The sequence below is a fragment of the Pararge aegeria genome, chromosome 19, assembly GCF_905163445.1.
Source record: "Pararge aegeria chromosome 19, ilParAegt1.1, whole genome shotgun sequence".
Lineage (NCBI taxonomy): Eukaryota > Metazoa > Arthropoda > Insecta > Lepidoptera > Nymphalidae > Pararge > Pararge aegeria.
The window spans coordinates 835,969-849,583 of record NC_053198.1 but is presented as its reverse complement, the minus strand read 5'-3'; the positions used below and the strand labels follow the sequence as shown (position 1 = coordinate 849,583).

The 13,615-nt window shown below is 35.9% G+C and overlaps 1 protein-coding gene across 1 annotated transcript in view; it reads right to left on the bottom strand.

Moving 5' to 3' along the window:
- LOC120632379 (neural cell adhesion molecule 2-like) overlaps positions 1 to 13,615 on the bottom strand; it is a 157,171-nt gene that overhangs the window by 17,191 nt on the left and 126,365 nt on the right. The window contains exons 7-10 of the mRNA XM_039902238.1: positions 13,411 to 13,552; positions 5,721 to 5,851; positions 4,342 to 4,501; positions 1,605 to 1,761 (exon numbers count right to left, since the gene is read on the bottom strand). Of these exons, the coding sequence (XP_039758172.1) occupies positions 1,605 to 1,761; positions 4,342 to 4,501; positions 5,721 to 5,851; positions 13,411 to 13,552 (590 nt within the window). The remainder of the gene's footprint in view (positions 1 to 1,604; positions 1,762 to 4,341; positions 4,502 to 5,720; positions 5,852 to 13,410; positions 13,553 to 13,615) is intronic.

Genomic DNA, 13,615 nt, shown 5'->3' with positions numbered 1-13,615 from the left:
TGCTAATGGTAAATGGTATACTTAGAGCAGTGGATGATATTTTTGTACCGGATAATTTACTTAGATGTTGTACGCTGATGAAGACGTAAGAAAAACACATCGAATCCATAGATTAGTTATGTTTTTATTGACTAATTTATCGTACTGAATTTCCACACTCTAGAAATTCTCCCTAACGTAAGTAAACAAAAAGTCAATCCGTGATGAGGAGTGGTTATGAAAATTTCATATGCGTCTAAACTGTTACTAATAAAACGGTATTTAATTTCAGTAAATCGAGCGCAGTAAGTTAAATAGCTACTTTGCAGAGCTGCAGCCAACTTTGCAAAACTGGGAGCCCGAACTTTGTCTACAACTTTGTAGTGCGGATGTAAGGTTATTACGGATTGCCTTAGCACTAAGCAGCGTGCACTTCATACAGGTCAAAAGGTGCCGACAACTTAACTTGCCAGTATTCTTAAGACGTTCTTCTGAAAGGACTACCTTTGAAATGAAATATGAAGTACGCTTTATTCAGTTTCGTATATCAAGCAACAATGAAATGAGAATAGTAAAACACAGAGACAGGTAGAAACGTTGATATTTGCAAAAAACTATATACGACGTGTAAATGAAAACCGAAATAATACCTCACAGGCTTCAGGTGCACATTTTTTATTATCTATGAAACCGAAAGGCTAATAGTTTTAGAGTAAGCCACTGCCATTGCCACTAACACCACGTGCAAAATTAAAATAAAGTGACTTCTGTCGATTATTTAATCTATTAAAAAAGTACTCGTCACGCGCAACGTAGCGTCGGTACTATGCGCGGGTCGGTCTTTTATCTTCAATAGGGTTGTCATAAGTAAACACTTAAAATGCTTTGAATTAGTTTGTATTGAAAAATAAATATGCTTATTTAATATTTTACAGAGTGATTTATTCTTCTTTCTTCTTTAACCCGTATCCCTAATCAGTTTCTACTCGACATCACACCGGAACGCTAAATCGGTCGCGGAACGTCTTTGTCGGTAGGGTGAAAACTAGTAGCGGCCGAATCCTCCCACCAGACAAAACTAACGAAATGCCAACAATTAACCCCTGACTTTCAATATAGTGTTCATTATTCTACGTTAAGCCTTGTTACACATTTTGAAGAAATTCTAAGAAATAGTGCAATTTGGCATTTTTTGGTGACGGACATCTTGGATAATGTTTTCTAAACAACAAACTTGCACAAACTTTCAATATAATAATAAGCAAGTAGACGTAAAGTACCTATTCAACACCTCAGTGGTTTCTTAAATATAGTTCAACGGGTACATACCACGATAATTATTTTTGGATTTGTCGATATTTCGACCCAGTTGCATGACCCAGGGACTGAGTCCCGTCGTTACCACAATCCATGCAACTGGGTCGAAATATCGACAAATCCAAAATATTATCGTGGTATGTATCCGTTGAACTATATTTAAGAAATGTTGATTAAACACGAAAACCTTAGTTTAAAATTTTTAACCTCAGTAGTTGTGCGATAAATCCGACTATCGTAGATATTGTATTTTTTTTTTTTTCACATGTGTAAATTATTTACAATTACTGACGTTATTCTATTGTTACCTTGATGACAGCTCATTTTGGTCGCCAGATCTGTTGAAAGTCCACTGGAAACTGTTTGGCTGCGGGTTGGAGTCAACAGAGCACACTAACTCGATGGTTTCTTGTTTCAAGGCGCCGAACACTTGTCCGTCCTCCACTGACTTGCAAAGTGGAGCATCTAAGAAGAAGTTAACATGATATATCAGAATCAGAGTCATATAATCAGAAGTGGGATATTCTTTTTTTAATTTATAACTTAGTTGTAATTATACTAATTGCTTCACTCATTTGTTCTTCTGTGAATGATATGTTTACCACTACTGTATTAATAACATATGTAAATTATAATCGAAAATTATTTGATTGAATTTGAAATGAAAAAATTGCAAACAGAAAAACCTTGATGGTGCAGATATTTATTCTGGTGGAGTGAAATTAAATTTAATTAAAATACACTATACATAATACGAAAGAGTACATCTGAAAAAAAAGATGATGTTAAGAAAAAGTTAGACCGATATCAATTATAAAAACTTTGATTTATGATATTTCGCAATCTTCGTTGAAGCAAACAGTATGTGTATTTCTCACCTACTTAGCGTTCCCTTGTTAATCGACCAGAACTCTAGATAAAAAGTTAACCATGAAGAATATATTTGTAAAACAATATCCTTGAAGTAAAATTGTAACTGCTCTAGACAAAGAAACTTAATCCGGCTTCACGAGTATCATTTAACAGTCACAAGTTTGAATCATAGAGGGAAGAATTCGTCAAGAAACTCACGGACTTTTATATAGTTTAATTGACAGACCAGGCAAATATTCCCCATCCACCATGATGGTTTTCGCTTACCACCATGGGGGCTTTAGCCATCGCCTGTAATTAGGGTAGCACTTAACAGGGCAAGCCAGCATCACAGTTTACATAGTGCCACCCTTTGTCCCCTAACCGAGGCATATGTCTTGAGCCTCATGTGCAGTAATGCTACTTAGTAGTACTTCCTTAAGCTTCGTTCCAAAAAGCTCTGCTACTGCGGAAAGTCTTCTCTAATGTTAGTTTTCAGGACTCCAGGGTCAAGAGTCTGCTATAACAGTTTTGTCTCAGTGATCGATCAATCCCAAAAAGTGCTAATGAATAAACGTTTTGTAACACTTAATATATTATGAAAATTAAGCTTAATTTGCTATACTCCGCGAACAGCAGGAGAATCTATATGGTGTAATTTATAATTATTTCAATCCGTATACTCCACACCAAACAGATCCTCGTACAACAAAGTAACGCCTAATAAATAAAATTTCCATTAGTACCCACATTAGTCAAAGCTGTATGGAATTAAGTGCATGAGGAAGTTTTGTTTACTTTTCCTTCCGCTCGGTCACGGTAAGTTTTTTGCTATTAATTATCTAGTTGAAAAGCATGCAACGCTGCAAACAAACTTTTTTTTACAGTTTGTTGCACATAATATTTTAAATTAATTAATTTTATTTTATTTTTATTTAACACTATGATGTTATTGAGTGACCACTGAGATATACAGTTACAGTAGACCCAGTCCAGGTAGGCAGTTGATCATTCTATATTTACTTATCAAGTTTTTTTTTTATTCCAAAACAAGTGAGTCATTTATTCCAATCTCATCTGGTGTAAGTAATGCAGTCCTAGATGTTAGCAATTAAGTTTAAAGACATTTATTCTGAAAAGAAACGGTTTTCACTTAATGAGAAATTAAAATTGACATAAAGAAGTGGTAATATATTATCTAGTTAGTGTGATGCAAAACTAGCAGCTTAAACTAATAACAGCTTTTAGTAGTAAAATGAAGTAAAAGGTCGCGCGTTTATAAATTATGTTAATAATAAACAATGCTTTCTCAGCTTATTAAATTATTTAAAGATATACTATTGTATAGTAGTGCTCCCTCCACCTGTATTGTTTTACTGCCATACTTAGTTCTAGTCTAAGGATTATATTAAACACATTCCCCTAATCGGTATCTAAGCGGCATCTGGTCAGAACGATAAATTGCTTTGCGGTACATCTTCGTCTGTAGTCCAACAAAATGCCAACTCGTCGTCTTAATAGAACATGCACGACAGTTGTCAATTTATTGCATATTTTGTATGGTAATAACAGGTGGCAGCTGCTTGGTAACCGTTGAAAGTTAGTGAATTGGCAGCAATCTAGACCAGAGTAAATCCAGAAATTATCATTCCCATATTTTCCCTTAATAGGACGACCTCCCTGGCCCAGCGATAAGCACTGTGGTTTTAAATTGGAGGTCCTGGGTTTGATTCCCGACAGGGAAATTCCGAATTTTCACTGGTCTGTATAGATGTGATGGCCAGGGCTGGTTACCATCCTTTTTTTTAGTCGTTGTGGAAAAACTTTATGACTACCTCTGTCCTTTTGGGCAGGATAGAGGTTATGTAAGACTAGTTTACCCGAACTAAAAACCACTACGGCATGTCCATATCCAGCAATATTGGTTTGAGTAGACGTCCGGGGAACGGCTGGTCAACACCGTACCGACAAAGACGTGCTAAGCGATATAGCGTTCCTGCAAGATGTCGCGTAAAAACAGATTAGGGGTTTGGGTCTACACAGTCTTAAACTCCATCATAACTTACCACCAGGTAAGATTGCAGTCAACTAAATATGTATGTAGTTTTAAACCTTAGTTAAAGAAACTTTATCTCGTCTTACGAGTATCATCACACTGTCCATTGGAAAACAATCAAACAACGTCCAACTCACATCGAACTTGTAATGACACGGAGTTACTGGACGCGCTGCCCTCGCTGTTGTGAGCGAGACAGCTATAGTCCCCGGACGCCGTCCTGTTCACACTCTGCAGCACCAGGCTCTGGTCGCTTAGTATAACACCAAAACTTGCGTTGTGTTGGATTTCTATTGTCTGGGGAAGGGTTGGTTTTATTCAAAACTAGTGTTACAGTATTTTTTTAAAGTGGGTAAATAATTAAATCTTTGATAACTTAAACTTAATATGTACCAACAAATTTAATTATCTGATAAGGACTTTTATAAATATGCACAAAAAATCTTATTTAATTAATGAAAAGTTTTCAAGAAATGATTCAAATTATGTTGTTTACGACATTGTGTTGGTGGTTACACGTCAGTCTGGTGCCAGACTCAGACGATACAAACCTCACCTCTTAGGTACTGTCTTAGGTATCTTTATAGCTTCTGTTTTCTAAATATCCCGCAAAAACGCAAAATATGCGATGTCCGTCTCCAGAATGGAAGGTATAATTCTGTCAGATTTCGTCAAGATCGATGCAATGCTTTAGTTGAACATAGTATACAAACAAATATATAATAACTTTCACAGTTATATATAATAGCTGACCCGTGCAACTTCGTTGCACGAAATCGGTTATTACCGGAAAACACGAATAAAAGGACATTTTACAAAAATGAATCCTAGCTAGATCGATTTATCGCCCCCGAAACCCCCTGTATACAAAATTTCATGAAAATCGTTGGAGCTGATTCCGAGATTCCCATTATATATATACAAGAATTGCTCGTGTAAAGATATAAGATTAGTATTATGTTATAAACCCTAGCCTGTCATTAATTATATTAATGATCAAAAATATTAGTATATATAGGTTTAGTACCTATGTTATGGTTTTGTGTGATGTACATAGAAGAAATGAAAGCCAACTTGTTGAATAAATCAGCTAAAGTTATCAACAAATATTTTTCATTTTGTATACCATCCGTCTAAAGTAATATCAAATCGCTTGGAAAAAAGCCGATAGCTTCAAAGCGCTTTTTTCACATCAATCATATCTTAACGTTCTTTACACAATACGGATTTATGATTCTGTTAAATTCGCGGTAAGATAAATAAAAATATTTTTGCATCTAACAGACCAATTTTTAAGAATGGTTAAAATGTTACCATCTTGTGGAGAACTTTAGTAAGCAAAATTTAAGGTTACACTGTGCCCTCGGGTTCCATGCTAGCCATATAAAACGCTAGCTTCAAATTAATATGGGGTATAGAATCAAATCCGACGTTTATATTTATAAAGTGTTCTGAATTATAGTTGTTTCTTAACAATTTTCACAAAGTATGTTTCTCTTATTCTAACTTAACTTACTTCTTTATACCAAGCCAGTCTGCTTGCCCTCGGGTTTGCTTGCACGCTGCATTCAAAGTATACGTCGTCACCTTCCTTTATATGATTTGGGTTCAGGTTTGAACCCATCTTCAAGGTAGCCATCGGGACATCTGCGAAAAAACAGTACATTAACCATCCTGTATTTCACAATTCTCCTGGAGAGTGGAGCTATGCTATAAGGATCGCTACGAATCACCGTCGATTAAGCAAATCGAATGTACTTTTTCATTTATCACAAATTATTTTTACCGCACGCTGTGAGTGCTTGGACAGCGTGATAAAAGATACGTGGCTACAAAGGTATCGGTGCTAATTTGGTTACACCTAAGTGATAAAATTATATCGGTTGGCATAAAATTACTTCACCGTTAAGTCGAGCAGGATAAAGCCCGAGTCCGATGTCGTTATACCTACTCGTATTTATTAATGGAGATCAGATAAGAGACGCCTTCGGCGAGCAGAAAATACATTATTTATCATACAATTACTGATATCAAACTGTAACGTGAGTCTCTTGACGTCATATTCATGAAATTAATAATAAAGAATGACTCGAAAATAGATTTTGTGAAGAATAATTTCAGTGAGCTCCTTTTTATTTGGAACATATTATGGAACTGCCTCGTTACCAACGAGGCAGTTCTCAGTTCTCAGTTTGAATCCCAGGTCGGTCCAAAAATTATTGTTCACCTTTGTGTTCTGTCTGTTAAGGAATTCTTAATACCAGCCTGAAGTTAGGAATATGCGGCGTTAACCCTCGTGCCTCAGAGAGCACGTTAAGCCTTTGATTCAGGATATGCGCTTGTCTATATGTATCCTGCTATTTTCACATCATCATCAAATCAACCGATTGATGTCCACTGCTGGACATAGGTCATTTGTAGTGCGTTTCAAACTCCACGATTCTGGGCCGCTTATATCCAGCGGCTCTCCGCGACTCGTTTGATGTCGTCTGTCTACGTGGTTGGGGGTCGATCAAAGCTGCGTTTACCGTTGCGGGCTTGCCACTCTAACACCTTGGAACCCCAACGTCCGTCGGTTCTCCGAGCTATGTCGGTAACTATAGTTCTTTTAAGGATTTCCTCATTTCTGATTTGATCACGCAGTAACATAGCACTTTCCATCGTTCGCTGAGTGACTCTGAGCCTAATTATGAGGATAATCATCAAACCACCTTATTAATGGGCATATACCCTATTAACTTGACGATTGCTGGTCGTAAAAGGTAGAAATATTACTTGATCGTTTGGTACTAGTAGGCCAAATCACGGATGCTACACCCTGGAGCAATGTTGATTAATGATCGAAGCCAACGAGGTTTTTACCATCGTTTAAATAGGATATTGGCCACTACCTGAGCATAATTCCGATAATAGCTTTTCGTAGCCATCCAATAAGCAAATAATAATATAATAACAGTACAAACTCGTAAACAGCTAATGTTTAAACTCTCGTACATGTTAAATATGATAGCCTCCAAGGCTCCAAAGATTTTAGCTGCAGAAAATCGCAGTAAAGAATATAATTTTAGTTGGAAGGAAAGAGTAATTTTTTTGTCACAAGAGTGAGTGTTATTGACAGAGGCATATTTTGTGATTTTCCAGACACGGCAGCACTGTTTCTCTGATGAAAATGACGAAATGTCATGTCATTAAAAATCAAAATGTTAAATAATTATTATCATAATTTAGGCCTGCGTCTAATGTTAAGCACAAATTCTTTATGAGGATCTCCACACTCAACGGTCCCGTGCCTTAAGTGTCCAGCTATGTCCACCTACTTAAGGGTCTACCGACAAAGAGCTTTTCGCTCCGAAACCGGAGCATCCTCAGGAGATGTTGACTTTACAATGAATAATTGTTAAAACGGTTTCGGAGCGAAACGTGCGTAGAGGGTACATTGCCGAAGATCTGTTTGGTGTGGAGTATAAGAACTGAAGAAATTATAAATTATACCATACAGATTCTCCTGCTTTTCGCGGACTATAGCAAATTAAGCTTAATTTTCATAATATATTATGTTAAATTTTCTTTAACCTTGCCAAACATCGACTCCTAATCCTAAGGTCGCCTGGCAAAGATCGCTTCTAGGCGATAAGGCCGCCTTTTGTATTCTGCTCCAGGCTTTTTGTTTCTCTATTCGTCCTTAATATTCCTAACTGTGAAGTGTTGTACTAATAGTTTAAAAAAAAAAAAAAACGAGGCATATTTTCATTATCTTTGGCTTAATCGGTTAAAAGCTCGCAACCTCACTAGACAGAGCAAATCATTTTGTCATTTGGTGCCAGTAGGTCGAAAGTCGGCCGCTTACCCTGTCGTTATGTTGATTAATGGGGGTTTGATCGAAACCGACGAGATTTTTAATATAGCATCTGTATATGGATGGAGGACGGCTAGCTGACGATGATGGTATACATAAGTTAGTAAACCATTCAAAAAAATGAAAACCATAAAAATCCTCTACTGTTCATTGGTCCGTAGTCAACTAGAGTATGCTTGCCAAATATGGAATCCTGCGTTCACATTTATATTAATAAAATAGAAAGTATTCAAAAGAAATTTATCGGATTCCTTAAGCACAAATTTCACCTTCCTAAAACTTCCTACGAAATATCATGTTCGGATTTACACCTTGTACCCCTTCATACACGTAGAAACATTGCCGATGTTTGTCTCTTACTTAACATTGTTAGATAGATAGTCTAGGTCAATAGATAGTCCGGAATTACTTACTAAGTTAGATTTGATTGTACCCTCACGATTGCCTAGGCATAAAAAGATTCTGCACGTACCCTTAACTAAAACTAAGAATAGATTTAATTACTTTGTAATCCGTGTCTTTCGCCTTCTTAATTTTGTTTACAATAACCCCGAAATTGACTTATTTTATGGTAAAATGAACAGTGTAACTTATAAGACAAACTGTTACATGCTAGGTAAACTTAATACTTAGTTATAGTTTGCTGCTGGGTTCTATCAGGTACCATTGTTTATATCAGACTTATCTGTGGAAACCTGTTATTAGTTTTAAGTCAACCAATTTGTTAACTATTTAGAATCTAGAACAGATGGTTTTCCAATTAAAGAAAAATAAATAAATAAGTTTATGCTTACACATCGATCCAATGCCTACCTCTGGGCACAGGCTCCTCTCATAGAAAGAGGAATTTAAAGGTTGTACCCAACCATTGTGGCAAATTTAGTCTGTAGCCATGTAATGTAACGATTATTAGAGGGCATGAGACATGGGCGGTTGACACATTCCATTATTATCATGTCTGAGGATGAGATATTTGACAGAAAAAGCCATTCAAAATTTGAGCCTTACGCAAAAATCACACCCTTTTAATATCAGCACTTCACTCATATATGAGTTATGGCAGAGTTTTTGCAAAGTAAATTTTTTTTTTTATTAGTATTAGAACGACTACTAAAAAAACTTCTATAAAAACTAAAAAAACTACTACTACTACTAAAAAAACTCTGTATCAGCCGGGCATTGATGGGAATGATCACTGTATTCATTTTTGTTTATTTCGTATTCTACGTGTTTTTGAGGGTTCTTTTATTTTATTTTATTTTTTTTATTTATTTTTTAATTATGTATTTATAGTAGAGTATTTGTATGTTTATATGTTTGTATATATGTATGGAAAATATTTTATATTTTTGTACATATCTTTAATATGTTATGTTTAATATGTACTATGTTTTATGTTTATTTTATGTCAATTTACTAATGTTTGTTGTACCACCTACTAATTTTTTATAGCATTTTCTTGTATGCTTTTGGTTGCCTGGAAGAGATCGCTATTTAGCGATAAGGTCGCCAAATTGTACGTTCTACCTTATTGTGCTGTTGTATTTGTATCTCTGTAAATTTTCTCTGTGGTGTACAATAAAAGTGTATTCATTCATTCATTCAACTATTTAAGACCGACCTCGCCCGGGGAAGTACTACAGCCTAGTGTAACTCTTCCGCTAAGCAACAATGCTGTGTTCTGGTCTGAGAGGCAGTGTTGCCGGTATAAGGCTTGAGGCTTAACGGGCGCTAAGCCTAACCTATGCTTCAGGGTGATGAACACAGGGCGGCAGTGGACTGCACTGGGTTTCTTACCAAGGTATGCATACAGCAGACAATGGACTTACAAATTGCATAAAATGGCAAAAAACTCCTCCTATACGATCTATATATCAATTTTAGGGTAGGCAGTGCTTTTGTGCATGTATGAAGTTCACGCCACTGCAGGGCGGCCTTGTACCATGTTTACAGGCTTGCGATTTGGTGGTCTAAGAAGTGCCCTCAACAAATTCAGCTGGGAATAATAATTAATATTTACAAATAGTGTGAATTCCCGGGGTGGGTCCATCATGCCAGCTCAAGGGGTGTAATCCTAAATAATTGATACAGCGTCGGGAGGACGTGACGTTTGCTATCTCACCGGCTTAATGGCGGAGTAATTTGACACCTAATTGTCCGTTATCTAGAAAGGACAGCTTTTTGCGGCTTTAGGCGCAGTATAAACTAAACGTTGATATTTTACGGACTCCACACACCTTTGAGAATATTATGTAGAACTCTCAGGCAAGCAGGTTTCCTCACGATGCTTTCCTTCACCGTTGAAGCAAGTGATATTTTAATTACTTAAAATGCACGTAACTTAGAAAAGTTAGAGGTGCGTGCTGAGATTCGAACTCGGCCGTCCGAAAATTAAGTTTAGCTCCTACCCAACATGTATGTATATAATGTGACTTTATTCTTGCATTTGTGTGTTCTAAGAACCATATTTAAAAAAAATATTTTCTTTTCTCTTTCAAATTCAAATTTAAAATTAATTTATTTCAAGTAGGCCTAATATAAGCACTATTGAAACGTCACTAAACGAAAAGCGGAGCCGGAAGGAATTACATTAATCCATTGCTATACGAACCATCAAACATTCTTTATATGACTTTAAATATTATATAGAATGCCTATGAAAAAAATCCCTGTTAAATTATTCCTATGCAAGCGAAACTGTTTGATGTCCACTCTGAATCTTTGAGTCTCGAGATTAATAAAATATTCCGTTTTATCAACTGAACTAAAATATATCAAACTTCAGTCGTAACTATTGGTTTCAGGGCACACATATTGAACGCAGAATCTTTCAGTCGCAGTTATCATACGTCAGCCCTTCGCTATCGGAGCGATTGGATTTGTATGGTTATGTGAGGGTGCGGATGATCGCGTCTTTTATGTGTCAACTTGGGATACTCGCTTTCTTATTTATAAGTTTAAGGTTAGGCTGGATTTTATGGACAGTAACGAAATTCTATTCAGTTTGGCAATTTCTATGTGTAAGTATATAAACAGTTTATTTAGACTTCAGATGGATATTACCACAAGTAAGAGTAAGGGGAGTTACACAAAGGTACCTACGACGAAGCGAACTAGACAGAGCAATCAATAAATCCAAAATCGTTAGATGGCAATTTTATTGAATAGTACTATCCTTTTTTACACGGAACAGTACATCGTTAACTTGATAAATCCCGGTCACGGTGGTCACTCTGTTTTCGATTTTCCTTTTACTTTGTTTTTAATTTTTTACTAGCATTCGGCTTCGCTCACGTTAAGTTAAATTTTTGATTTGGTAAATTTTAACTAGAAGGTTTTAAAAAAAGTATTGCTTCTAACAGGAAAATAAAAACGTAAATTACTTAAAAAATCTTTTTTGTGTTTGGAATTTTTAAAATTTGTGAAACACATATTTCTTTATTTTTAATCAAAAACCTACAATCAAAGGTTAAATGGGGGATGAAAGTTATGTATAATAATTTTATACATAACTTTCATCCCCCATTTAACCCTCTTAGGGTGAGAATTTTAAAAAAAATATGTCTTAGCGAAAGGCTACGTTGTATCTGTGTGCAAAATTTCAGCCCGATCCTTCAAGTGGTTAGAGCTGTGCGTTAATGGATCAGTCAGTCAGTCACTTTTGCCTTTTATATATATTATATATAGATTCTTTTTATTTAATTTATTTATTCGTAATCAACAGCGTAGCAATAAAAATATATAAAATAGTTTCACTAACATCTTCGGCCACAAAGATTACATAAATATAAGATTTTAATATAGGTACGGTCTAGGATTTAACATGAAAATAATAAGGTACTTTGTATAAATAAATTATGTAAGAGAGTTAATAATATAAAAATGTGAACAAGACGTAAAGAAACAAAGAAAACGATTAAGACTAAATAATAATATTATGCGAGCAACTTTATATTGCACATATTATGTGTGAGCAAACGGTGCACTCTCAATTCGACCATTCTCACAGTCACGAGTCCGAAAGAGATGAGGCGTAGGCTTAAGGTGATCTCTGAGGCACGGCAGAGAATCCAATCCAATAATATCCAATAATATCCAATAATATCTATTAGCTCGAACTGGGGATAGTACCCAAGACCTCGTGCTCTGCAGTTGAACATTTAGTGGTGAACTAGATCAACGAGGCATCTACAGGGAATGCTAGTCAATGCTTGCACTACTAAATAAGAAGTAGAGTTTTTTGTGATAGAGCAAGTCCGGGGAAGTACCAACACCTTGCTTATTTTTGCCGCTAGGCAGCAATCTTGCAGTTCTGTGTTCCAGTTTAAGAGTAAGTTTAACGATACCGGTTACCTCATGTGCCTGTAGTTAAAATAATAACGGCGCATAGACATATTTGAAAATTTAATTTATGTACGTAAACTTATAACACAATTTAAAAAGAAAATGTCCTGTAACAATATGGATATAAGAAGTAAAAATAAATCTGCAGTTTACTAGGTTTTGCATATTATTGTATATTATTTTATAACAAATTACCGAATGAAATATTTGAGATTTCTCTCAACACGAAAATTCCTATTATAATATTAAGGATTACTTAAACGATAAAATAGCTTGGGTGTGAATTGCTATAAATTCATAACTAAATATTAATTGACAGTGAGATGGTGATAACAAAAAAAATTACACGGCTTAGTTTATTGTGGTCTTTTCTTAGACCAAGGCGCGTTTTGAACCCTCCTAGCTTTAGGTTTAAGTTGTCGAACGAAGTTATCACCATCCCCTTACAATTATGTAAACATATATATATGAAAGCTTTATGAGTGCCTGTGATAGGCCTATATGAATAAAGAATGTTTGAATTCGAATTTCAAATTTGTAGTTACACACGAGGCTTAACTACTACTCCTTATAAGGGCATTGGCTTAGTATCTTTATTATTGCTACACAAAACAAAACACTCAAACAAAATACGACGACGGTTTTTTCGACCTCACTGGCGCAACAGTGAGCGCCGAATTTAAGTAGGAGGGTCTCGGGTTTGATCCCCGACAGGGGCAATTTGCAAATTTATAATTTCTGAATTTTCTTTGGTCTGGTCTGGTCTAGTTACCCTACCGACAAAGAAGCGCTGCTTAGCGATTTAGTGTTCCGGTGCGATGTCGCGTACAAACCGATTAGGGTATAACTGCCATACTATACAGGTTAGCTTGCTTACATCTTAGACTGCATCATCACTTATCAACAGGTGAGATCGCATGGCTAACTAACTAAAAATAAAATCATTGCAAAATAGATCGATTATTCTCTTTGCCAGCTGCATAGTTACATAAAATATTGCACTCACAATGTACATTCAGCCTCAGAGTGTCCTCTATAGCGGAGTTGGCTACTCTTGGGTTCTCTGCACGGCACACCAGGTTGCTGTCGTGGTCTTCCGCTTCAGGGACGAAGGTCAGGATGCTGGTCGTTGAGTTTGTGTCCGAGAACTGTGGGAAGAAATAATCAGAATAACTAAACTATAAATAATCTAAATAGTTGATGTTAGAAAA